Source organism: Bison bison, unplaced genomic scaffold, assembly GCF_000754665.1.
Source record: "Bison bison bison isolate TAMUID 2011002044 unplaced genomic scaffold, Bison_UMD1.0 scf7180017864452, whole genome shotgun sequence".
NCBI classification, from domain to species: domain Eukaryota; kingdom Metazoa; phylum Chordata; class Mammalia; order Artiodactyla; family Bovidae; genus Bison; species Bison bison.
Window position 1 is genome coordinate 9,236,027 of NW_011495014.1, and position 24,257 is coordinate 9,260,283.

Consider the following 24,257-nt stretch of genomic DNA (forward strand, 5'->3'; position numbering starts at 1 on the left):
GTTCATGATCTGAGCCACAGTCAGCTCCTGGTCTTGTTTTTGTTGACTGTATAGAGCTTCTCCATCTTTGGCTGCAAAGAATATAATCAATCTGATTTCGGTGTTGACCATCTGGTGATGTCCATGTGTAGAATCTTCTCTTATGTTGTTGGAAGAGGGTGTTTGCTATGACCAGTGCATTCTCTTGGCAAACTCTATTAGCCTTTGCCCTGCTTCATTCAGTATTCCAAGGACAAATTTGCCTGTTACTCCAGGTGTTTCTTGACTTCCTACTTTTGCATTCCAGTCCCCGATAATGAAAAGGACATCTTTTTTTGGGTATAAGTTCTAAAAGGTCTTGTAGGTCTTCATAGAACCATTCAGCTTCTTCAGCGTTACTGGTTGGGGGCATAGACTTGGATAGACTGTGATATTGAATGGTTTGCCTTGGAAACAAACAGAGATCATTCTGTTGTATATATCAAATATTTAACAAAAATTAGTCAGAGGACTAAATACTAATTAAAGGATATTTTTAGAGCAGTTCAAAAACTAAGACCCAAGTATGTTGTCTACAAAAAACCCACTTTAAATATAAAGACACATGTAGATTAAAAGTAAAGGGATAAAGATATTATGCTAACACTAATCAAAAGAAAGTAAAAGTAGCTATATTAATTTAACACAGAGCAGACTTCAGAACAAGAAAAGTTTCCAGGGATAAAAATGGACATTACATAAAGATAAAGGAGTCAGCACTAAAGAAGACATAACAGTCCTTAATGTGTATGTACTTAACAATAGAATAGCAAAATATATGAGGGAAAACTGATAATACTGCAAGGAGAAATAGGTGAATCTACTATTATAGTTGGATATGTTAGCACCCCTCTGTTAGAAATGGATGGATCCAACAGACAGAAAATCAGTAAGGACAAAATTGAAATCAACAGCACCATCGATAACCTGGATATGATTGATATCTATAGACTGCTTCATCCAACAACAGCAACAGCAGATTACACATTCTTAAACTGACATGGAACGTTTGCTAAGACAGACTGCATTCTAGGCCATAAAGCACACCTTAACAAATTTAAAAGAATAGAAGTTTTACAATGTCTCTTAGTTCACATGAAATTAAACTATAAACAAATAACAGAAAGGTATCTGAGAAAATTCCAAAATACTTGGAGATTAAGCAACCCTTAATTAAATGAAAATATATTTGTGAGATGCAGAGAAAGCAGGGCTTAGAGGGAAATTTATAACACTGAATGAATATATCAGAAAAGAAGAAATATTTTAAATCACTAACCTGATTTTCCATTTAGGAAACTAGAGAAAGAAGAGCATATTAAATCCAAAGTAAGTAGAAGAAAAGAAAAATAAGAATTAGAGCAGAAATCAGTGAAATTGAATACAGAAAATCAATAAAGAAAATCAAAGAAACCTGATTCTTTGAAAATAACAATGAAATTAATAAGCCTCTAACCAGTTTCACTAAGAGAGAGGATACACAAATTACTAATATCATAAATGAATAACGGGACATCACTATAGATCCCACAGACATTAAAAGGATTTAAAAAAGGAATATTATGAGCAACTATATCCATAAATTTGACAATTTAGGTAAAATTTACCAATTCTTTTAAAGATATAATCTGCCAAAACCCACAAAAGAAGAAATGGACTATCTGAATAAGACTATATCTATTAAGAAATTGAATCAGTAATTTATAACCTTCCAAAACAGAAAGCAGTAGGCTCATATGGGTTCAGCTAGTGAATTCTACCAAACATTTTAAGTGAGAAATTATACCAGTTCTCTACAACCTCTTCTAGAAGTTAGAAGCAGAGAGACTATAACTCATTGTATGAGGGCAACATTACCCTACACCAAAGTCAGAAAAAGACACTACAAGAAAACTACAGACCAATATATCTCATTAACATAAACACAAAAATCTTTAACCAAATATTAACAGATTGACTTAAAAATGTATAAAGAGAATTTATACACTTCAATCAAGTGGAATTTATCCCAGGTATACAAAGCTGGTTCAACATTTAAAAACCTATTAATGTTTTCCATCACATCAACAAAAGAAAAATCACATGATCATATCAATAGATGCAGAAAAAGCATCTGACAAAATTCCATATCCATTCATGTTAAAAACTATTAGCAAACAAGGAATCGATGGGAACTTCTTCAACTTGATAAAGAACATCTACAGAAAACTCAGATATCATACTTAATGGTGAAAAATAGAAGCTTCCCTACTAAGATCAAGAACAAGGCAAAGATGTCCCTTATCAACCCTCTTTTAAACATTGTAGTAGAAGTTCTAACTAATGCAATAAGATAAGAAAAGCAAATGAAAGTATACAGATTGGAAAGAAAGAAATAAAACTTTGTTTACAGATGACATGATTGTTTATGTAGAAAATTAGAATCAAAAAATTCCTCTAGCTAATAATCAATTATAGCAAGATTGCAGGACACAGGATTAACGTACAAAAGTCAATTGCTTTTCTGTATAGCAGCAGTGAAAAGAGGAATTTTAAATTAAAAACATATTACATTAGCACCCCTCAAAGTGAAATTTTTAGGTATAAATCTAACAATATGTATAAGATCTATAGAAGAAAACTACAGACTTAATGACAGAAATCAAAAAGAAATTAATAAATAGGGAGTCCATGTTCATAAACAGAAAGGCTCAATATTGTCACAATGTCAGTTCTACATAAATTGACCTACAGATGCAAGGCCATTCCAATCAAAAAACCAGCAAGTTATTTTGTGGATACTGACAAACTGGTTCTAAAGTTTATATGGAGAGGCGAAAGACCCAGAATAGCCAACTCAGTATTGAAGGAGAGTAAAGTCAAACAATTGACACTATCTGACTTCAAAAGTTATTATAAATCTACAATAATTAAGACAATGTGTGTGTATATGTTTAGTCACTGAGTCATGTCCAGCTCTTTGCGACCCCATGAACTGTTGCTCCTCTATCCATGAGAGTCTCCAGGCAAGAATACTGGAGTGGGTAGCCATTGTCTTCTCTAGAGGAGCTTCCTGACTCAGAGATCAAACCCGGGTCTCCTGCACTGCAGGCATATTCTTTACCATCTGAGCCACCTGGGAAGCCCAATTAACACAATATAGTTTGGCAAAAAAAGAAATATAAATCAATAAAACAGGATAAAGAACTCAGAAATAGACTGACACAGAATAGTCAACTGATCTTCGAAAAAGAAGCAAAAACAATACAATGGGAAAAACTCTTTTTGACAAATGGTGCTTAGGCAGTTGGATATCCACATGTCAAAAAAAGAAAACATCTAGACACAGAGCTTACACCCTAAACAAAAATTAACTCAAAATAGATCATAGATCTAAATGTAAAACATAAAACTTTTACACTCCCAGATGATAACAAAAAAGAAAACCTACATGACCTTAGGTATGGTAAGACTTTTTAGATACAACACCAAAAGCAAAAATCCATGAAATAAATAATTGATGAGCTAGATTTCATTAAAACTAAAACTTCAATAAAACTTGTGCCGTGAGAAAGATAATGTCAGAGAATGAGAAGACAAGCCATAGACTGGGAGAAAATATTTGTAAAAAAAATTATATCTGATAAAGGATTGTTATACAAAATATACAAAGTACTCTTAAAATTCAACAATAAACAAAAAACCCAATGTAAAATGGGACAAGAGATCTTAAACAAAGAAGATATATAGATCTAACATAAGCAAATGAAAACATGTTCACCATTATATGTCAACAGGAAACTGCAAATTAAAACAACAACGAGATACTGCTACACACTTTTTGTTTGTTGATGTTTAGTCGCTAAGTAGTGTCCAACTCTCTTGCAACCCCATGGACTGCAGCCCGCCAGGCTCCTCTTGGATTTCCCAGGCAAGAATACTGGAGTGGGTTGCCATTTCCTTCTCGAGGGGATCTTCCCCACCCAGGGATTGAACCCATGTCTCCTGCATTGGCAGGTGAGTTCTTTACCACTGAGCCATCAGGGAAGCTCCTTCACACTTATTAGAATAACCAAAATCCAAAACACTGGCGATACCAAATGCTGGCAGGGATTTGGAGCCACAGGAGCGCTCATACATTGCTGGCAGGAATGCAAAATGGTATAGCCACTTTCAAAGACAGGTTGCCAATTGCTTAAAAAGTAAACATACTTTTACACTCCTTGGTGTTTATCCAAATGAATTGAAAACTGATGTTAACACAAAAAACTTGCATACAGATTTTTTTTAATAGAAGCTTTATTCATACTTGCCAAAGCTTTCAAGCCGTCAAGATGTCCTTTAGTAGATGAGTGAATAAATAAATTGTATTACATGCAGACAATGGAATATTATGCAGTGATAAAAAGAAAGGAGCTGCCAAGTCATGAAAAGACATGGAGAAAACTTAAATGCATATCACTAAGTGAAAGAAGCCAATCTGTAAAGGCTGCATACTGTGTGATTACAACCATATGACATTCTGGAAAAGGCAAAACTATGGAGACAGTAAAAAGATTAGTGGTTTTCAGAGGCTTGGGGAAGGAGGAGTTTATAGGCAGAGCACAGAGGATTTGTGATGGGGGTGGTGGGGGTGGTGCGGGTGGTCAGTGAAACCATTCTACATTATACCACACTGGTGGACATGTCATTATACATTTGTCCAAATCCAGAGAACATACAACAGAGTGAACCCCAGTGTAAACCATGTACTTGGGGTGATAACGATGTGTCAGTGTAGGTTTTAACAAATGTACCATTCTGGTGTGTGAGGGCAACAGTAGGTTATATGGAGCATGGGGTATAAGGGAAGTCTTTACTTTCCACTAAAATTTTCTGTGACCTTAAAATGCTCTAAAAATATAGTTTATATTTTTAAACTATACTTTAAAAATAGGCATGTGAGGTGAAGGTAAGACAAATTAGATTCTTGTGTATAGCATCGCTTTAGGAAATTTGTATACACACTGGTGACTGCATAGTTCTAAACAAGAAACATCACAACTCATTCAATAAACAAACTTCTCATTCTACAAATTTATGAATGTTTTCAAAATACAGAGAATAGTAAAGTTCCATGTCACACTATTATTGGGAAAAAAAACCAGGTATCATTTCTAATATACCTTGGAATTTTGTTAGGAATGTCTATACCTGTCAAAATAAATTAATACATTTTGAGCAGACAAAATTCTTAGTTTTTAATGTTATCTTCCTTGGGGCATATTTGGATGTCTAAAATTTGGAACTGAAGCAGAACTCCTTGTCATTCATAAGTTTCTGCTGTAATTTATTTGAGTGGCACTACTCTTTTTCTCTTTTCCCTGAAGCAAAAATAATATCGTGATGCTCAGTTTGACTGCTCAGGCTGATTGACATTGAGTAAATTGTCTCTGAATAAGATGAAAATGTAAATCTTTTTTTGAAGAAAATAGCAATGTAAAAGCTCTGTGTTTCTTTTTTTCTTTTAAATTGCTATTTGCAGAAACACCATCCTAAATCATATTTTTTTCTCCGCCTGTCACAAAAGAATCCATTAGCTTGGTCCTCATGTCAGAATCTTAATCCAGCCCAGACTGACTATATAAATTGACCGCTGAACAGGAAGCCTGCAGCTTTTTATAAACTCAATGAAGACTCTGTCCTTATGTCATATCATCAAAATTGGTGGAATCATAGTTCTGCCATTTTACCAATCTTGTATTATGCCCACCAAAGAGCACAATGAGCCACCACCTATACCCATGACCCAGTGTCATCAATTATCAACCCACGGTCAATCTCGTTTCATCTATATTCTCACCCACTCCTTCCATTTCCCATATTTTTTCATAGAAATCTCAGATATCATATCATTTCACCCATAAATATTTCAGTATTAGCTCTAAAAGATAAAGACTCCTTTTTCAGAAACATGAATATAATACAATTATCACAGCTAAAAGTAATTAACTATAATTTCATAGCATCATAAATCTTCAGTTAATGCTTGAATTTCTAAATGATTCATAACAATATACATATATAATGTATATTATGGCTTATTTGAATCAAGATCAAAAAAAGGTTGCGCACACTGTAATTAGTGGATAGATCTCCTAAAGTCTGTTTTCCTCTCTAGGTTTCCCTCTTCCTTGCCCCTTGTCATTTTTAAAAATTTTATTTGTTGATGCAAATGTGTTGTTTGTCCTATAGTTTCCTACAGTCTGGGCTTTTTGATTGTATCCCCATAACACACTGAAAATGTGTTAAGCTAAGCTAAGCTAAGCTAAGTCGCTTCAGTCGTGTGTGACCACATAGATGGCAGCCCATCAGGCTCCACCATCCCTGGGATTCTCCAGGCAAGAATACTGGAGTGGGTTGCCATTTCCTTCTCCAATGCATGAAAGTGAAAAGTGAAAGTGAAGTCGCTCAGTCATGTCCGACTCTTAGCGACCCCATGGACCGAAGCCTACTGGGCTCCTCCGTCCATGGGATTTTCCAGGCAAGAGTACTTGAGTGGGTTGCCATTGCCCTCTCCGGAAAATGTGTTACTCTATTCTTTTTATTTCTCATAAAATTAACATTTTCATTTTTAAAAAGTTAGAGTCAGAGACCTGATCCAAATCATAGATTTTTATTTTTTTTAGAAAGACCATTTCATTTTCTCACTATTTGCAAGTTAGAAGCCATATGATTGATGCATTAATGAATCAATTGATTCATTACAGGCTTCTTCATAGCTGGGATATTTCTATTAAGAAATAATTTCTTGCTATCTTTACTAAAATAACCACAACAAAGTGACTATGGCATTCTGTATATTAAGAGAAGTAACCATTCAGGTAAAAACAGTTTTGATCCATACTAACTAGTACCACTGATTAAAGAGAAAGATGATAAATAGGGTCTTTCTCATTTAGGGAGAAGCTAATGCATTAGAAACATAAATGTACCTTGTATTTATATTAAGGATTCAATATATATGGAGGTTGCTATAAATGATGAAAGGAAGCAGGTTAATCTATCCTTTAAGGTATTCAAAAAAGCCTTTCCAAATACTATTAGAGTTTCACAGGTATTTTATAGAAAAAAAAATAAATGGAAATCACAGTTTTCCATCCATCCATAACTCAGGCTCTGTGAAAAAAGTTTCTATATCTAGATACCACTGTGAGAAAGGAGTGCTTCACTCACAGGATAACTCCAAAGTATTGCCTCCAGTTGTCTCAAGTCAATGGAAATCTGTCAATGACAAGGAGAATGGGATTGCAGTAGAGCAGGTCAGATCTATTTTCTTGAAAGTGCCCTATACATGGCAACAGGGACCCTATCCATCCAACAGATAGATAATTATCCATTTTAAGTCTCATCAGAATCCTGAAATGAACCAACACCTAAATGAGAATGAACAGCCTAATTTCTGAGTACCCTTTTGGTATTTCCATATCTTTTTATAAATGTATCAGTAACTGTCATACACACTAAAATGGGATAGTAGATCTCAAGGAAATACTTTGGGTTCACAAAGGAGAAGTATGACCAGGGGAAAGAGAAGAGTCCATGGAAATGAAAGAGCATAATTGGAGGGGAAGTTTCAGTTATTCATTCAACAGTTATTTATTGAATGTCCACCTCCTTTGCACCTTGACATTATCTCATGGTAGACTCAGTTAAATCTGGTTTCAAATTCCAGATCAACCCTATTGAACTATTATGTGGCCCTAGACAAGATACTACACCTCCGAGCCTTGGTTTTTCCATTAGCCAACTGTAGACACTAATATCCACCTAAAGAGATTTTTCAAGTTAAATAGGAAAAGACCATATAAAATGCCTAATGTGGTCTCAGGCAGATAAGCAGAACTCCATGAAAGCTCACCTTTCCTGACCCAAAGCTTCACTTTTCTCCATGGAGAAGGAGAAGAGAGAGATGAAAGAAGGCAGAACAGAAGACTTGAGATTAAGGATGTTAAAGGGTTGCTGCAGGCAAGGGGAAATAAGCAGATAGGCACAAGTAAAATGATTGTCTAAAGGCTGAGTTATGATTCCCTCCTGCCCCAAGGCCACACATAGATTCGGATAGTCTGTTTTTAGGTATTTGGCCAGAGAGGTGAAAGATGGAACTTTTCCCAGGTTGGTTCAATTTGCTATAAGGCTAGATAATTTTGCCAAATTGAAGAGACTAGAATAGTGAATCGGAGAAGGCACCCCACTCCAGTACTCTTGCCTGGAAAATCCCATGGATGGAGGAGTCTGGTGGGCTGCAGTCCATGGGGTCGCTAAGAGTCGGACACAACTGAGTGACTTCACTTTCACTTTTCACTTTCATGCATTGGAGAAGGAAATGGCAACCCACTCCAGTGTTCTTGCCTGGAGAATCCCAGGGACAGGGGAGCCTCATGGGCTGCTGTCTATGGGTCGCACAGAGTCGGACACGACTGAAGCGACTTAGCAGCAGAATAGTGAATTGGAATTTCTCAATTGACTGAAAGTGTTCCCATTCATGTTTGATGGAGAGAGTAATGGCAGGTAGAGGGAGGCTAAGGCAAGTAAGGAGAATCAGCTCAAATGTGAGATTCACCACTAAGGGACAGAAGGAATGCTGCTCTTGCCCAATGAGAGATGAGTTACCAAATTTGAGAACAATAAACACCTTTGCTCTTTCCCACACCCTACCCTTGTTATTTGGCTTTACAAGCATCCTCACAACATGAGATTATAAATTTGGTTTATCTCTTTCTTAGCCCTGCTGCTGCTGCTGCTAAGTCACTTCAGTCGTATCCGACTCTGTGTGACCCCATAGACGGCAGCCCACCAGGCTTCCCTGTCCCTGGGATTCTCCAGGCAAGAACACTGGAGTGGGTTGCCATTTCCTTCTCCAATGCATCAAAGTGAAAAGTGAAAATGAATTCACTCAGTCGTGTCCGACCCTAGGGACCCCATGGACTGGAGCCCACCAGGCTCCTCCGTCCATGGGATTTTCCAGGTGAGAGTACTGGAGTGGGGTGCCATTGCCTTCTCTGTTTCTTAGCTCAGTCTCCCCTTATTATACCACTTCACTGCTTCTTTGGGGCTGAGACTCTAAAACTTAGGTCAAATGTTCCATTAAGTTAACCATTTTAGAATACCAATAAAACACCGGCAGTACTTTTTATCTTCATAGCAGTTCGCAAACATATCCTTCTTCACTAATGAAGAAAAGTTGAATATCTAGTGTCTAAAACCAAAGCTATTTAATCACTGTCTGATGTGGAAAAGTAAGACAAAATGCAAGACCAACAAAAAAGTATATTGCATTTTAAACTTGCTGATTTGAGCTTTTAAAAATTCTTTGAACACTCAGGCAGAACTTGTGCCACAAAAATCCCAGATTTTGTAATGAAAACAGTCAAGATAAAAATAGAAGCAACATCTTAGAAATGGTTTTAGCCCTTTATAGCTCTCACAGGGCTTCTTAATACATTATTTTATTTTTATGAAAATCCATAAGAAGAAAAGGACTTATTGCCCCCCTGTTTTAGACACAGTCTTTTGTGTTTAATTAACCGGTTTGAGGTTTGAGTTACTAAATATTTGTGCTGGGACTAGAACCCCAGACTTTAGGCCCCAAGTCAAAGGCTGCTGAGAAGGAAGGATGGAGGAGTCAGGTGACAGTGTGTGTTTGTCCTGCTCTTTCAACTAGAGCAATTCTCTCCATAGACATATTAGGTTTTTGGCTTCTACGTGGATTTCCACAATTCAGTTTTCATTAGAATTTCATTGCACAGAGCAGGCAGCATCTCCACTATTGTTCATGACTCAGCTAAACTGCGAGCTGCATTCCCAAATTACACTCAACAGGCCTCCACTGCTCCATTCACAGCAGGGGCAGTATGCTATACTCTGTCCCCGGCCTGGCCCCCCACCCTCCATCCTGAACACTAACTAGTTCCTCTGGCCAGTGGAGTCAACTGATGGCCTTTATATGGACTTCAGTTTCTTCTACTTGTCATACAGTTATGTCTACTTGTTTATGACTGGTCATTTTCACCTTTGTGGGTTTCTTTGACCACCACCATGTGTACATACGTAAGACTATGAGCTTCCTGCAGGTGCCTAACACAGGTGTGCACCCAGGTGTGACTGAAGCATAAACACTCATGCTTCAGCTTCCTTGCTCTTTCTCCTCTTTCACAAACACCTTCCCATTTCTCTAGGAGGCGCTCTTTGTACATCTTCCTCTGTCTTCTTCCTTCTCATTCCACTTTTCATTATCCCTCTGTTTAGTCTTTTTATTAGTGTGCACATGTATGCTAAGTTGCTTCAGTTGTCTCCGACTCTGAGACCCCATAGACTATAACCCATCAGGCTTCTCTGTCCATGGGATTTCCCAGGCAAGAATATTGGAGTGGGTTGCCATTCCATTCTCCAGGGGATCTTCCCAACCTAGGGATCAAACCCTTTATCTCCTGTGTCTCCGGCACTGCAAGCGGATTCGTTATTGCTGAGCCACTGGAGAAGCCCTTCTATCAGCATAAGACAACACAAACATGGCTGGCAAGGATAATGCCAATTACCCTGAATCTACTGAAATTGAAGCCATTACTTCTGAAGGGAAATTCAGCAAGACAAATATCTAGTACCAAGTAACTATACTTTTAAAAGTGCCTTTAGCTCAAGAACCACCACAAGTCTTCATATGCTTCATCTATAATCATTTACTTTTTTACAAGCACCCCTTGAAAACTCTTTTCTCCTTTTAACATCCTCCAAAATGCAGCTCAAATGTCTCTACCTGCAAATACTTTACTGATGTCCTGAGGCAGACTCCATCACCCTATCTGAGGTCTCCCCACAGAAATTTTAACGCACACGGTTACTATAGCACTTCACACAGTATGTCTGCTACAATTAATCCTTTATTTGTGTCTCACACTCAACTATAAGAGTTGGGTTTTGTTCGGTCCCTCTATCTCAATCAGCTAATAATATACAGCCTAGTCTGGTATTCTCAGGTGGCTCAGTCAGTAAAGAATCCACCTGTGATGCAGGAGACATGGGTTCAATCCCTGGATTGGCAAGATCCTTTGGAGAAGGAAATGGCAACCCACGCCAGTATTCTTGCCTGAGAAATCCCATGGACAGAGGAGCCTGGCAGACTATAGTCCATGGGGTCACAAGAGTGACTTAGTGACTAAACACCACTGGTATGTAGATATAGGTAAACAGTTTTGTTGTTGTTGCCGAATGTTGATTTAGTTCATTGAATGATCACTCCAGATTCAAGAAAAAATAAAAGCCTCATTTTTACTCAATTTTTGCAAGGGATTTTCTACAATTCACTGAAATTTGAAGTGTATTTTTCAGCTACCATATGAGTTGTATACATTTGATGACAAACTTGAGAATCTTAACATAGAAATTATTTTTATGGGAAAATATACTTCATTTTCCAGTATATTCAAACATACACAGAAGAATAAAATGGGGCTTGGCTATAAGAAGGTGGTTTTTCCCTAATGTCTGCTCCCACTGCCGCCCCCAGAATTTCACCCCACTTGGAATATACTTCATTCTCCCATTGTGAGGTTCTCTGTTGTGTACCTCACACACTGCCTGACTCATTGATGTGTTTTTTCCTGTTGAATCAATTTCTCAGAGGATCGGCACCATGAATTTTTCATTGCTTATTTTTCATAGTAGTGTTTGAAAGCACAGTGTACAGGGTAGCTGCTCAATAAATTGTGAGCTAAGATTTCTTCTGCAGTTAAAAAGCTCAATAATTCAAAGTAGAGGCATGTTGGCGTTTGATGAGATATGCGGGATATTTTCGATCCCACCTTGAAACAGCACCAGATTGCCCATCATTTGCCATCTGAGCCAAATTTCAGGCTCCGTAGTCTCTCTTCTCTCACTTTTCGATCTGCTATTCTTTTCTCCAGAGATGAAGAGAAACGAGATGATCATGCCGCTAAAGCATCCTTTTTCATCTTTATTGTTCTTGTCTAGGTGCTTCATTACAAGATGTCAATTACCCAACACTCTAAAGAGCTGTCTTCCAAGCACAAAATGTTCTCGTGGTCTGGTAGTACAGTGTTGTTTTCTGCTTTTAGGCTACAGTGGTGGCTGCGTTGTCATGCGAGGGAGGAGTCACCCTGGCCGCTGGGAAGTGAGGGACTGTAGGCACTTTAAGGCGATGTCCCTGTGCAAGCAACCAGTGGAAAATCGGGAGAAAACCAAGCAAGAAGAGGGATGGCCCTTTCACCCCTGCTATTTGGATTGGGAGTCAGAGCCTGGCCTGGCCAGTTGCTTCAAGGTAATGTGGAAGTTACATGGGCATTCTCAATGGAACCAACATTATTTCAACTTTGTCCGTGTATCCTGAATTCCTTTATTCCAGAACAGTGCCTGGCAGACAGCAGACAATTAATATTTGTTGGCTGTCTCCATCCCCTCAGTTATATTCCAAGATAATTTTTAGGTCAAAATGTTGACAGATCCTGGTGACACCGAGGCCTCCTCATGAGGACTGATATTAAGGCTCCAGTCAATATTATTCTTATTGCCTACAAATGGACAAGGCAGACACTCACTGGGTATGGAAATGGTACAATTCCATATTGTCTGTAAGCCAATGAATAAAGTCCTTATTATGGAATAATGCCATTCTGCTGCCAAGAATAGCTTTGGCAGCTTTTGATGATCAAAAGTTTATGTATATATATTTTGTGTGAAGAAATGTCTTTTTGCAAATCACCTTCAGATTCTAGATTTAAGTCAGTGTCTCTTATTTTCTCAGAAATATATTTTTGAAATATATTTGGTGGCTTTATCTTTGGTTCATCATATAAATAGAGATTTCTAAAATGCTGGGAGAAAGTTCTCTGGCACAGGGGCACATGAAGAGCAGAATGGAGACAGCCTCTGTGTCTAGAAATATTGCAGTCTCATAAATGGCTTGTGAATGCACTCAATTTACATGTACACATGTCTAATCCTACATTAGATTCATGGAATAATGGGCCCAGGAGTAACCTCACAGAGCTATAAGTTAGACCTTGGAAATGAGTAAACTGCAGCATGCAGTGAGATGGGGTGATTCACCCAAGATCACAATTATTTATTGACAGAGTTAGAATAAATTCCTGGTCTTGGAACTACCAGTCCAGTGCTTTTTCTACTACACATTACCCTGATACGTCAACAAATATATGGTGTGTTTGATAGGCATAGCGGTAGGACTTATGAATTTAAAGTGATTTGAAAAAAGGTTCCCAGAGGAGGTGAGTTTTGACATATAATTTAAAAGACAGAAAGGCTGTGCTGTAGTCCATGGGGCTGGGAAGGTCATTCATTCTGGTCTCAGCAAATTAGAGCCTGGTGAAGCCTGGGCACCTGCAGGGTGCCCGCCTGGCATTGGAGACTTAAGCATAGCATCAGGCAGTTAAAAATGAGGAAGGTATAGAGGTCTGGGATCTGAAGCTCTGGGTCATTGGTTCCTCACACTTGACCTTAAATAAAGTCAAAAGCATACTTTCCATTTGACTGACTTCTTCATGCCACTGTGAGAACAGCTGCAAAACAACAATTTAGGTATAGCCAAGACCCAAAGAGCCTAGAAATATAGGTGGCACTAGTGGTAAAGAACCTGCCTGCCAATGCAGGAGACATGAGAGATGCAGGCTTGATCCCTGGGTTAGGAAGATCCCCTGAAGGAGAGTATGGCAACCCACTCCAGTGTTCTTGCCTGGAGAATCCCGTGGACAGAGGAGCCTGGTGAGCTATGGTCCATGGGGTCACAAAGAGTTGGACATGACTGAGCATAAAAAGAGCACACAAGACTCAAAGACCCCAGACATATACCTGCCTTAGGTTTCAGGTCTCATTTCTCATGTCTTCCCCTGAGTCAGCCTCGGAATACTGGGTCTAATCCTAGCTCTGCTAGTCTGTGGCTGTGTTGACCTGAGATTTGTAACCTAAATTTGTAACCTGAAATTTGTTGACTTGAAATTTGTAAATTTCTCTTAGCCTGACTCTCCTCATCTCTTGACAAACATTTTACTAAGGGACGAGCATATGCCAGTCATAGGATACTGGAGTGGGTTGCCATTTCCTTCTCCAATAGGATATTTAGGAGGGGGACAAAAAGAACTCTTCTGGAGGAAAAGAGTCCTCATCATATCCTCCTCATGTCTTTGTTTTGAGAATAAAAAAATAGTTTTTAGACAAGTAGATACATTTTAGTTCAATAAATGTTATTTCTCCCTTCTCGGTCAATCCTTTAATGTAGAATAATGACAACAATTATATTCCTGTAATCCTTTTGTCCAGAATTAAACAGCCTTATGTTATTTATGACTGTGTCAACCTTTTTCTCTTTCTCTATACAGGTATTTCATAGTGAAAAAGTCCTGATGAAAAGAACATGGAGACAAGCTGAAGAATTTTGTGAAGAATTTGGAGCTCATCTTGCAAGCTTTGCCCATATTGAGGAAGAGAATTTTGTGAATGAGCTTTTACATTCAAAATTTAATCGGTAAATACTTGTTAATTTTGAAAAATTTCAGTCAAATATTTTGTTTCCCAGTGATGACTTCTTAGTGATGAGTATTCCAAATATTTGGAGTGTTTGGGATATTCAAAACCTCAAGTGTTTAAGTTTAAAGCCAACAAGCAACTAGTTGTGAGAGAAAAATACATACTTATCATTTTATATTTATATTGCACTAAGTTCTCATTCCATAAAACAATGAACAAAGTGATGACTGTTTTGATACTTGAAATCTTTTCTGTGTGCCTCATAACAGAATTTTAGAGTTTTTCTTCCAAGTTCAGAAATTATCTAGCCCAGTGATTTTCCAAGTGTTATCTGAGCATCTGGAGGGTCCTGAACCCCCAGAGCAGGAGAGGTCAAGAGGGCAGTCAGTTTCTTGTTCGCTGACTTGAGTCACCGGAGTAGGTCCAACCGACCTACTCCTTCACCTCCAGGTGTTTTGTATACAGAAGGGATCCATGTGATATTTTGTTTGGAAAAAAGAAAGTCTCACTAATTTTTTAAAAAATTCCAATCCAACCTTCTAATTTTACATTTGAGGAAACAGGCATTTACTTGTTTGCATCCATCTTGCAAGTTTACAGAATCTTCAATTCTGTGAAGTTAGAAAATCAATCAAACTTAAATTTGAAGAAACATAGAGATCTTGTGCTACCTCCAGTCCAGTATGGGAATTTCTTCTACCAAATGCCTATGGCCATCTACTGTCTACATAATTCTTTTCAGTTTCAAGGTGCTCCTTACTGGGGATATAATCCATTCCATTGTTGGAGACTAGTTTCAAAGATCAACTTTGTAGGAAGCCAGAGCAATACAGATCAAGTCTACTCAATTTTCAAATATTTGAAGACAGCCATCATGTCTCTTTTAGCGAGCCTTCTCATTCCTTGGCTTCTTACTGTAGAATGTTCTTGTCAGTTAGCATGTATTTTGGGAATGTCTTCTGTGAAAGGGACACTACTACATGCATGAAAGTGAAAGCGACAGTCACTCAGTCATGTCTGACTCTTTGTGACCCCATGGACTGTAGCCTGCCAGGCTCCTCTGTCCATGGGATTCTGCAGGCAAGAATATTGGAGTGAGTTGCCATGCCCTCCTCCAGGGGAATCTTCCCAACCCAGGGGTCGAACCCAGTCTCCTGCACTGCAGGTGGATTCTTTACCATCTGAGCCACCAGAGATGCATGGGTGGCTGGGAAATGCAACAGATGTGACACAAAATCCTACCCCTGAGGATGTTGTGGTCTAAGGGGAGGAGGGGTGGCACACTTTCATACATTTATTTTAACACAAACAAATATAATACTGAGTACTGTGTTTCAAGCTCTGGAAATCTGAAGTCTCAATGAAACACTTATCTGAATCTCTGAGAAAATCCAGAACTACTTTTTGAGGAAAATCCTGGCCTACCCCATAAATTTCCTTTAGGACCCTCCCCTGAGAAGGTTAATATGTAATACCATCAAATTATTCACCTCTAACATCTATAAAAATGACCTTAAAGGTGGTAGTATCTCCCAATGTGTGTCTCATGGAGTACTCCAGGGAAAATAGGGGGATTTTGTGGTCAAATATGTTTGCAAAACAAGGTCCTATCTTGGAAATTTGCCATATACATTAGTATTGTAAAGGCTTCTAGAAGGAAGCACTTTATTTGACCACAAAACTTTTTTTTTTTTTTGACACCACTTATCTAAAATCCCATAGAACTGATCGGCCCTGCAGGAAATGCTGGCCTGAGACCATGGTTCCCAAACTTGGCTGACTCTCACACTCACTTGGGAAACTTGATAACAAGGAGCCCTCTGGTCTCATCCCAGGGCTGCTGAGTCAGATTCTCTGAGGCTGAGGAAAAGTTCAAGAAGCTTCCTGTTTTATTGGATTGCTAGTCAGGTATGGGGCCTCAGATCCAAGGGAGATGTGATCATCTCCACTGTTATAAGTTGTAACTTGGCTTCATGACCTCAGTTCAGTCAGTTCAGTTCATTCACTCAGTCGTGTCCGAATTTTTGCAACCCCATGGACTGCAGCACGGCAGGCTTCCCTGACCATCACCAACTCCTGGAGCTTGCTCAAACTCATGTCCATTGAGTCGGTGATGCCATCCAACCATCTCATCCTCTGTTGTCCCCTTCTCCTCCTGCCTTCAATCTTTCCCAGCATCAGGGTCTTTTCCAATGAGTCAGTTCTTCACATCAGGTAGCCAAAGTTTTGGAGTTTCAGCTTCAGCATCAGTCCTTCCAATGAATGTTCAGGACTTATTTCCTTTAGGATGGACTGGTTGGATCTCCTTACTGTCCAAGGGATTCTCAAGAGTCTTCTCCAACACCACAGTTCAAAAGCATCAATTCTTCAGCACTCAGCTTTCTTTATACTCCAACTCTCACATCCATACATGACTACTGGAAAAACCATAGCTTTGACTAGACAGACCTTTGTTGGCAAAGTAAAGTCTCTGCTTTTTAATATGCTGTCTAGGTTGGTCATAACTTTTCGGTCATAACTTTTCTTCCAAGGAGCAAGCATCTTTTAATTTCATGGCTGCAATCACCATCTGCAGTGATTTTGGAGCCCAAGAAAATAAAGTCTGCCACTGTTTCCACTGTTTCCCTATCTATTTGCCATGAAGTGATGGGACCAGATGCCATGATCTTAGTTTCTGAATGTTGAGTATTATGCCAACTTTTTCACTCTCCTCTTTCACTTTCACCAAGAGGCTCTTTAGTTCCTCTTCACTCTCTGCCACAAGAGTGGTATCATCTGCATATCTAAAGTTACTGATATTTGTCTCAGCAATCTTGATTCCAGCTTGTGCTTCATCCAGCCCAGCATTTCTCCTGATGTACTCTGCATATAAGTTAAATAAGCAGGGTGACAGTATACAGCCTTGATGTACCCCTTTCCCTATTTGGAACCAGTCTGTTGTTTCATGTCCAGTTCTAACTGCTGCTTCCTGACCTGCATACAGGTTTCTCAAGAGGCAAGTCAGTTGATCTGGTATTCCCATCTCTTTAAGAATTTTCCAGAGTTTGTTGTGGTCCACACAATCAAAGGCTCAGCCCCTTGTAAAGCATCCTTTCATACTTGTGTATTGTAAGGTCTGCCCTATGAAACAATACTTGCAAACTGTCTCACAGAATTCAGTGTCAAGTATCTATCAAATTATTGATGTTCAGCACCTAATCACAAAAGCTATATAATGTATATTCTACTCTTTGTCCAAGACTGCCAAGGAGTTCAGCCAAGTGTCATGCTTAATTATACCAAATAAACCAATTCTCATTGTTAGCATAGTGCTTCTTCTTCTTCTTATGACACTGTTTTTCTATTTTTATTTTTATCATATACTACTACTAAGTCGCTTCAGTCATGTCCGACTCTGTGCAACTCCATGGACTGCAGCCTACCAGGCCTCTCCGTCCATGGGATTCTCCAGGCAAGAACACTGGAGTGGGTTGCCATTTCCTTCTCCAATGCATAAAAGTGGAAAGTGAAAGTGAAGTCGCTCAGTCGTGTCCGACTCTTAGCGACCCCATGGACTGCAGCCTACCAGGCTCCTCCATCCATGGTATTTTCCGGGCAACTGTACTGGAGTGGGGTGCCATTGCATTCTCCCTTTTTATCATATAGTAACTAGTTAAAATTATACAACTTTAGGAAATTGTTGGAGAGAAAATAAATACCAGTCCATATTCTAGGAGTGAGTATATGGCAGGAAAAATGTAGACCTCTGAATTCAGTGAGAAAAAGAATAAAAACTTCTCAACACAGGGAGAGTGATGTAGGTCTTCAGCCTGGTCACTGAGATGAATCTACCTAGCTTAAGCTTAAGGCAGCATTCTCACCTTCTCACAACCTTAAATGTAAGTTATAATCATGGCAGTGGCCAATGGGTCTCAGTGATGCTAGAATTTTCTAAGTCATATTTTACGTTCATTTGTATCATTCAAGAAAAAGAGCTCAAACATCTGAGAAGGAGATACTTCACAATAGGTTTGCTTCTGTGCATTAAGGAAAATAAAGCATCTGTCATGATTTCTCAATCCTTTAAATCTTTAATTCTTCAAAATTATCCTCAGAAAATTATCTTAGTGAGATGGTTCATTGTGCTATTAGCCTTTATTGCTTGATGTATTGAATACTCGGTGGTTTAACATATTGGTCCATCACCTAATAGGAGGGAAGATGGTTCTCTGTGGGGCTTCTCATGAAGTCTAACCAGTGGTAATAGCTGAAGTTAATCTACCATGCCTCAGACTGATTCACCGTGGAATGATTTACACTGGGATATAGTTGGAGGAACCAAACCTGCTGTAAACCTTTTATTAAATGGTGATGGTGGTGATTAACCCTCAGAGAGTACGTGAATATTTGACAAAAGAACAACAAACATAGAAAAGTAACATAAATATGCAGTAAAGTAGTGAATAAATAGGGAAAAGTAGGGAAAAGATGTTCCCAAATTTCTTACCAACTCACTTTCATGTATTCTTGTCCTAATTGAAAGGTGTTGCCATTCCTAACGACCATGAGAAAGCCATGTTCTCAATATGGACAGACTTTTCTCCCAGCTGCCCATCCCCAATGAGTACACCATACAAACCAAGAGAGGTAGGAAGTGAGATTAGTCCTTGCTCAGTTCACTTTATAGCTCTGGTTCTGCTTACAGGAAATGGTCAATAAATGCTTGCTCACTTGATCAGTTCTGCTAGTCATGTCAGCTGTTTCCTGCATAACTAAATACTTAAAGACTTTTTGAACCTGTTACATAATATTGTGAATTCAACGCGAAGGGCCAAGTTTTAGTTTCTTCTCTTCACAGGACAGAAGAAAGGCAGTTCTGGATTGGATTTAATAAAAGAAACCCACTGAATGCTGGTTCTTGGGAATGGTCTGATGGAACTCCTGTAAGTCTTTCCAAGCTGGAGAAAAGGAGATGAATTTAAAGCAGGTGGCTCTGGAACCACTTAGTAAACCATCCAAGAGAACCTAGGAAGAACAGCCATGTTCCCTATGACTCAGACCTAAATCAAAAACTGCCCCAGACTTTGGTATCAAAAGAGTCATTTCAGCAAGGTCTTGAGAAAGCTTTGCTAGCCAGATAGTTCCAAAGCTAGCTATAAATCTCATCCTAAAAGGAAATAAAAATCTCTGAAAAAGGCCTGAAAACCATCTCCCATGTGAAGAATCTCCAGCAGAGAAGCAACTATTCTTTAAAATAATACCATGCTTCCTTTGCCCTACCCTCCCTCTCCTGCACAGCACCTGATCATGTGAGGGTGAGACCCTTGTCTATGTCACAGTGAAAAGAAATATCTTCAGTTTCTCTCACTTTAAAAGAATAGAAATGCCAGGTTTAGGTTTAAGAAGCTGCACCTCCTTCTCAGTCAAAGAAAATTATTTGGGAGGAAAAAAAATAATTATTTCTCATTCAGCCTCACATGTGTAAAAACCTCATGAAGGAAAGAAGGAACTCACAATTACATTTTTTTTCAGGCACAGTGAGGATTTCTGAGATCTTCCTCATGATAGGGAAAAAAAAAAAACAGAAGCAGTAACCCAGATTAAAATGAGATCCATCTGAAGGCACAAGAAAAATCAAATTATTTAGTTTCACCAGTGAACTGGGGTTAGCAACAGCCTGCAGTGAGCATTTAATACAGCTCTTATTCACTGAGCCCAAGTTCTGAGCACTGAGCCGAGTGCAACCCTGCATGATCTCTTTTCATCATTACAGTGATTCCACATAGTGGATATTAAAATGATTAAGTAGTTTGCCTAAAATAATACATAAGAGAGACAGCATTTGTATACAGGTTGTCTGCCTCCAAAGACACAATGTCATAAAGTCTCCTCATTGGCAAAATAGCAGCAGCCAAACTTTGACATAGTAACGATCAAAAGAGAAAAGGGATCTTTAGACCTGATACATAGATGGTGTTCAAATCTGTAGCAAGGAAATGGTTTGCAGAGAAACTATATGCTTAAGTGGGAATAAAAATAATGAGCGTGCTAGTTGGAAAAAAAAAAACAAAAAAACAATACCACGTCAGTACTGCTTCTTTGAAAAAGGCAACAGGACCAGAGGTTATGAAGAGATCTTGGAGATGACCTAGCCTCACCCATCTATTCTGCTGAATAGATTATTAGCAAGAATATATTATTGAATAATCTAATATATTATTATCAGAATATTATTATTAGAATATAATAATATATATTATAATATGTTATATATAATGTTATATATTATATATAATATATATTATATAGTTTATATTATACTATATAATATAATATACATTATATCATATGTAATATAATATATTATATATATTATGTAATATAATAGTATATTAATATATTATATGTAATATAATATATATACTACATTATATAATATAATATTAATATTATTAGAACATTATTAGAATAATCTAGTATATTATTATTAGAAGAATAGATCTATTCTTCTTCTGCTGAAGAAGCCAAGGCCCAGAGAGTGGAAAGGGCATAAAGCAGGGTTGACCTGCCCCGTTAATGGCAGCCACCACATAGCATGGTTGGGTGGTTAACGTCAATATGCCGCTTGGAAAATAAAATGTGGTGCATAGAGGTCGACAATGTCTTTTAGTAAAACAAACAAACTTATTAATAACAGGAGAGGCATAGACAATTTGGTTCAGAATCAATGAGATAAAGCCATGAAGCAGTGGACTGAGTCCCTCACCACTTCCCTCTGGATAGAGTAAATATCAAACTCATGCCATTCTCTGAATCTGAACTTTTATATATATATATATATATATATATATATAAGTTAGATGAATTATTGCATGACTTTGTACATATTTGAAGGCGAGTATGTGGTGGTGGTGGTAGCTAAGTTGTGTCCAACTATTGCGACCTCATGGGCTATATAGCCTGCCAGGCTCCTCTGTCCATAGGATTTCCCAGACAAGAATACTGGAGTGGGTTTCCATTCCCTTCTCCAGGGGATCTTCCCAACCCAGAGATCGAACCTGTGTCTCCTGCATTGCAAGCAGATTCTTCACCCCTAAGCTACCAGGAAGCATAAATCATTTCAAAACCCTCTTTTTTTTTTTTTTTTTTCAGATTTTTACCTGAGTCTTACTCATGGTTGGTCCACATTTCTATCAAGTAGTCATCAAATCATCGAGAAGTCTGAATCTCTAGTCAATACTCCTGTTGTGTGATCATTCATAGAAATAGATAGTTTCTTGATTAAAGCTAGGGTTGACTTAGAAGTTAGTATTAGAGACTAAAAGCAAAAGAATCTACATCAAAGATGAGATTCAATTCTGAAAGATCCTTGAGCCACTAAAAAGTTTACCCAGAATCCCAGAGCTAGCCTAACCTTAAGTGAGAAAACAGTGCAATTTCATCTGACTTATTCCTTCTGGAGAAAGGTATAGCATGCCTCTTTTTAAAAAAAAACAGAAAAAGAATCTTCAAGAAAAAATGCTAAAGTTTTCATTAGCTTGCTTTTCACAAATGTGGAACCACCTTTAACTGGCATCATAACTTACTTCCTCCAGAAGTCTATTGTAATTTTCTACAGGGATGCCTTTTTGATCATTTGAAACCTTTTGCAGAGAATCAGTATTAAGGAATAATGAACTTCATCTGCTGCAGGTTGTCTCTTCATTTTTAGACAATTCTTATTTTGGAGAAGATGCAAGAAATTGTGCTGTTTATAAGGCAAATAAAACGTTGCTACCCTCATACTGTGGTTCCAAACGTGAATGGATATGCAAAATTCCAAGAGGTAAAAATATTAAGATCTTCACTATTTGTTTGCTTTCTAATCATCTATAGCATTTTCCCAAGGCAACAGTTACAGAGGTCTAAAATTTAAGCAGCCTGGACCACAGGACCAACAACCTTCATGATGAACCAGACTGTACCATTTTAGGAAAAAAAAGAATGTGTATCATGGTGGAATGAGAAAAAATGACACCAGTGCAGTATGCTAAGTTAGTGGGAAATGAAGATAACTGCCCATATTCTGGAGAATTGTATTTTGCAAGTACAACCTGGAAGAAATGTCACTGTGACATTACAAACAAACAAAATTACTTATCAGATGAATAAGTAAAAGCACCAGCACAGTGTGTGACACACAATAGGCTCTCAGTAAGTGTTTACAACCTTTTTTCTTTAACCAGAGGTCTCTCTTGAGGCTCCTCTTCAGGTAGGAGAACTGATCACTTTCCAAGCAACATCTGGTTCTCAATAATCTTTTAAAAAGCAAAGTCCAAAATATTGTGTTTAGACCTGAAGTAATTCAGAGATAGTACATCTGTAAATAAACATCACTCACATTGGCTTGCTTTTACTTTACAGATGTGAGACCCAAGGTTCCACCCTGGTATCAGTATGGTAAGAACGATTCCTGAATTTCTAACTTTATGCTACTTTATACCAGTAGTCCAGAGAAGGCAATACCATTAGTCTGTTATTACATAGCACCAATGGAGTTACTCTTTTCTTGTGTCTATTGAGAACTAATTTGTTCAAATTAACCATTAATAAATAATCAAACTAGGGACTTCTTTTGTGGTCCAGCGAGTAAGACTCGACACTCCCAATACAAGAGGCCCTGGTTTCATCCCTGGTCAGGGAGCTAGATTCCACATGCTGCAACTAACTAATGATCCTGCATGCCACAACAAAGATGGAAGATCCTGCGTGCCACAACTAAGACCCGGTGTGGCCAAATAAATAAATATGTATTTTTTAAAATCAAAATGACATTAAATATTATTAAAGACTAATATCATAGCTTAACTCCATTTTTATGGCACATGATTTTAAAATACGCATCTAGCCCAGACTTTGGAATATACGTGTTTCATATATGAAAAAGACCAGTGAAAATAAGTAAACTGTATACTTAAATATGTGTGGGAGTAGGTGTATTCACACACATTTTCTTAATGTTGAGTGACTAAATTACACATGTGAGGTCAATCATAGCACACCCTATTTAAGATTGCATTACATTGCTCAATAATTGTTGTATCACTTCCATTGCTTATTTCTCTTTCAGATGCACCCTGGCTCTTTTATCAGGATGCAGAGTACCTTTTTCATATTTCTGCCTCAGAATGGTCCTCCTTTGAGTTTGTCTGTGGCTGGCTGCGCAGTGATATTCTCACTATTCATTCTGCACATGAACAAGAATTCATCCACAGCAAAATAAGAGCGGTACTTAAATTTGATTAACTATGAGAAACTCAGAGCTTAACTCCTTCTTCAGTCCTTGAGGGGTTTTGTTTTCAAAAGACCAGACATTAATTTGTTTCATTGAAAGTCTTAGATTTTTAAGAATTGTTTTTCTTCCTGTTACAAAGATTTAGAGAAAATAATGGAAACACAGGTTTACTATGCTTGTTGGTTATTTCACTTCTCATGCTTTTTTAGCAACAAGGATGAGTGAGTAGCATTTTATTGTTTTGTGAGGTTCATTCCATCATTCAATGCTTATTTATTCTGCATCTACTATTCTAGGGACTGAGGTTTTATCAGTGCTTCCAAAAGACCAAAGTCCCTGCTCACCTGGAGCTTATAGTCTAGTCTAGGCAGGAAGACTGCAAGCAATACAAGTAAATAGAACTACGTAGTATTTTAGAAAAAGATACGTGGATAGATGCATGCAGGAAGATAAAGCACTGATGAGGGAC

The 24,257-nt window shown here is 38.1% G+C and overlaps 1 protein-coding gene across 1 annotated transcript in view; it reads left to right on the forward strand.

Annotated features, from left to right (window-relative positions):
* Positions 1-24,257, forward strand: part of PLA2R1 (phospholipase A2 receptor 1, 180kDa) — a 134,962-nt gene that overhangs the window by 73,279 nt on the left and 37,426 nt on the right. The window contains exons 14-19 of the mRNA XM_010859024.1: positions 12,111-12,313; positions 14,388-14,533; positions 19,373-19,457; positions 22,207-22,339; positions 22,918-22,953; positions 23,624-23,781. Coding sequence (XP_010857326.1) covers positions 12,111-12,313; positions 14,388-14,533; positions 19,373-19,457; positions 22,207-22,339; positions 22,918-22,953; positions 23,624-23,781 — 761 coding nt within the window. The remainder of the gene's footprint in view (positions 1-12,110; positions 12,314-14,387; positions 14,534-19,372; positions 19,458-22,206; positions 22,340-22,917; positions 22,954-23,623; positions 23,782-24,257) is intronic.